Source organism: Sinocyclocheilus rhinocerous, unplaced genomic scaffold (genome assembly GCF_001515625.1).
Source record: "Sinocyclocheilus rhinocerous isolate Xijiao unplaced genomic scaffold, SAMN03320098_v1.1 scaffold2966, whole genome shotgun sequence".
Classification (NCBI taxonomy): domain Eukaryota; kingdom Metazoa; phylum Chordata; class Actinopteri; order Cypriniformes; family Cyprinidae; genus Sinocyclocheilus; species Sinocyclocheilus rhinocerous.
Genome location: NW_015634018.1, coordinates 1,122,942 through 1,125,437, shown reverse-complemented (window position 1 = coordinate 1,125,437; position 2,496 = coordinate 1,122,942). Strand labels below are relative to the sequence as shown.

Sequence of the window (2,496 nt, the reverse complement as noted above, 5' to 3'; positions counted from 1 at the left end):
ATTACAACATAATTTCCATGACAGTTAAACACACGTTACCTAAATAATTAATATTTATTTATGCACAATACATGTATGTATGAATAATACAATAAATATATATTGGTTATGAAGTTATTGAAATATTATGAAAAAAAAAAATATATATAGTATATTTTAATAAAATAGTGTATTTTATTATAAGAGTTATTATATGAGTTTTTTCTTGAAAATATGTCACAATACATGCCATTATTTTCATGCTATAAAAATTAATAATAACACTAATTCGTAATAAATTCAGGCTTCATATTTGCATTATGATCATGAGAATTTTAGTGAAAATATGCTTAATTGTAATTATAAATAATATGTGTGTGTACTGTATATATATATATATATATAAACCTTTTTTAGTTCATATGTTTAAAAAACTTTTAAAATAAGGAATATTTTTATAAAGGCATTCTCTGAAGTACTTAATCATTATAGTCTATGAATATGCTATTTGTTTATTACTATGTCACATATAACAATATCAATGCCATCAGTGAACTGCCACAGATGTTTTACTTTTATTATAGAGATTCACGTGTGTGTGTGTGTAATCATTCTGGTTCGGTCTTGTGTCGTGTTTGCAGGCAGATCTGAGCATCAACCTCCAGGACGACAGCAGCTTCTTCTACGGCGTATCCAGTCAGTATGAGAGCTCGGAAAATATGATCATCACCTCCTCCACTAAAGTCTGCTCGTTTGGGAAACAGGTGGTGGAGAAGGTGGAGGTAGGAATAAATGTGACCTGTCACAACTTATTTACACCACGGGTCCATCTGATTGTTTTAAAGGCCGTATCAAATGACATTAGTGGTCAAAACAGGAGAAAGATCCCCTCCGTATGCAAATATATCACCATATTAAGTCATCATAATTGTGTTAGGGCATGTGTGTGTGACTGGTGTTCAGTTTGAGGTAACAATAATCATCTGTGTGTTGTTCAGACGGAGTACGCACGCTTTGAGAACGGCAGATACGTGTTCAGGATCCATCGATCGCCGCTGTGTGAATACATGATCAACTTCATCCATAAACTCAAACATCTACCAGAGAAATACATGATGAACAGCGTACTTGAAAACTTCACCATTCTGCAGGTAGATGTGTGTTTCCTTACAACAGCATCACTTGCATTACAAATCAGACACTTACAACGCTAACCAGAGAATCTGCCACACTAACTAACTACGACTAGTTACTACTAGTTATAAACTGAATACAATGATTTTGCTGTTGATATCAAATGTAGACATACTGTAGTAAGTTTAATAGATTTCAGTGAATCAATTCAAACGGTCTGTTCAAGTGAATCAGTTCAAGATTCATTTGCATCATCAAACTCTATTTTGTTTCCTTTTTTATTATTAAATTTGGCATTTTTCATGTACTTAAATATTTTAGCAAAATGTATACATATGCATGTGTTTGTAGGTATATACAGTGGGTACGGAAAGTATTCAGACCCCCTTAAATTTTTCACTCTTTGTTATATTGCAGCCATTTGCTAAAATCATTTAAGTTAATTTTTTTTCCTCATTAATGTACACACAGCACCCCATATTGACAGAAAAACACAGAATTGTTGACATCTTTGCAGATTTATTAAAAAAGAAAAACTGAAAAATGCTCAGTATTTAGTAGAAGCACCCATTTGATCTAATACAGCCATGAGTCTTTTTAGGAAAGATGCAACAAGTTTTTCACACATGGATTTGGGGATCCTCTGCCATTCCTCCTTGCAAATCCTCTCCAGTTCTGTCAGGTTGGACGGTAAACGTTGGTGGACAGCCATTTTTAGGTCTCTCCAGAGATGCTCAATTGGGTTTAAGTCAGGGCTCTGGCCGGGCCATTCAAGAACAGTCACAGAGTTAGTGTGTGTGTGTGTGTGTGTGTGTGTGTGTGTGTGTTTGTGCGTGTGTGTGTGTGTTTGTGTGTGTGTGTGTGTGTGTGCTTAAAGTGAGGCAACATTTGTCATGTTTTTTGAATGATTCTAAACTAAAATATTACCCTGGATCAGATATACTTCATAAACCATAAAATTTTCTGTCAAAGGTTTTGTAGGAGTCAAATTGAAGTGTTGTTTTGTGTTTTAATGTTTTGTGAGTTGTGTTAAATCAAAATCAAAAACTCAATTAATTTTTAACGCGCATTCTTGTGTCTTATTTGAACAGTTCATGGATTCATCCGTTCAAAGTTATTACTAAGAAAATTATTAAGACATTGTTTGTCTTCATAATGCTTCATCAAAATGAAAAGCTCTCTCTGATTTGAGACACTTTCCACCATCCAATCAATTCCCAGTGGATGAAATGTGAGCCTGGAGCACAAAAGCAGCCTTAAGTCGCTGGGGTATATTTGTAGCAATAGCCAACAATACATTGTATGGGTCAAAATTATAGATTTTTTTTTTATGCCAAAAATCATTAGGATATTAAGTAAAGATCATGTTCCATGAAGATATTT

General features: G+C 33.6%; 1 protein-coding gene across 1 annotated transcript in view; it reads left to right on the top strand.

Moving 5' to 3' along the window:
• The window catches only part of LOC107745118 (protein scalloped-like), a 7,029-nt gene that overhangs the window by 3,479 nt on the left and 1,054 nt on the right, over positions 1 to 2,496 (top strand). Inside the window, exons 3-4 of the mRNA XM_016558959.1 lie at positions 621 to 761; positions 978 to 1,130. Coding sequence (XP_016414445.1) covers positions 621 to 761; positions 978 to 1,130 — 294 coding nt within the window. The remainder of the gene's footprint in view (positions 1 to 620; positions 762 to 977; positions 1,131 to 2,496) is intronic.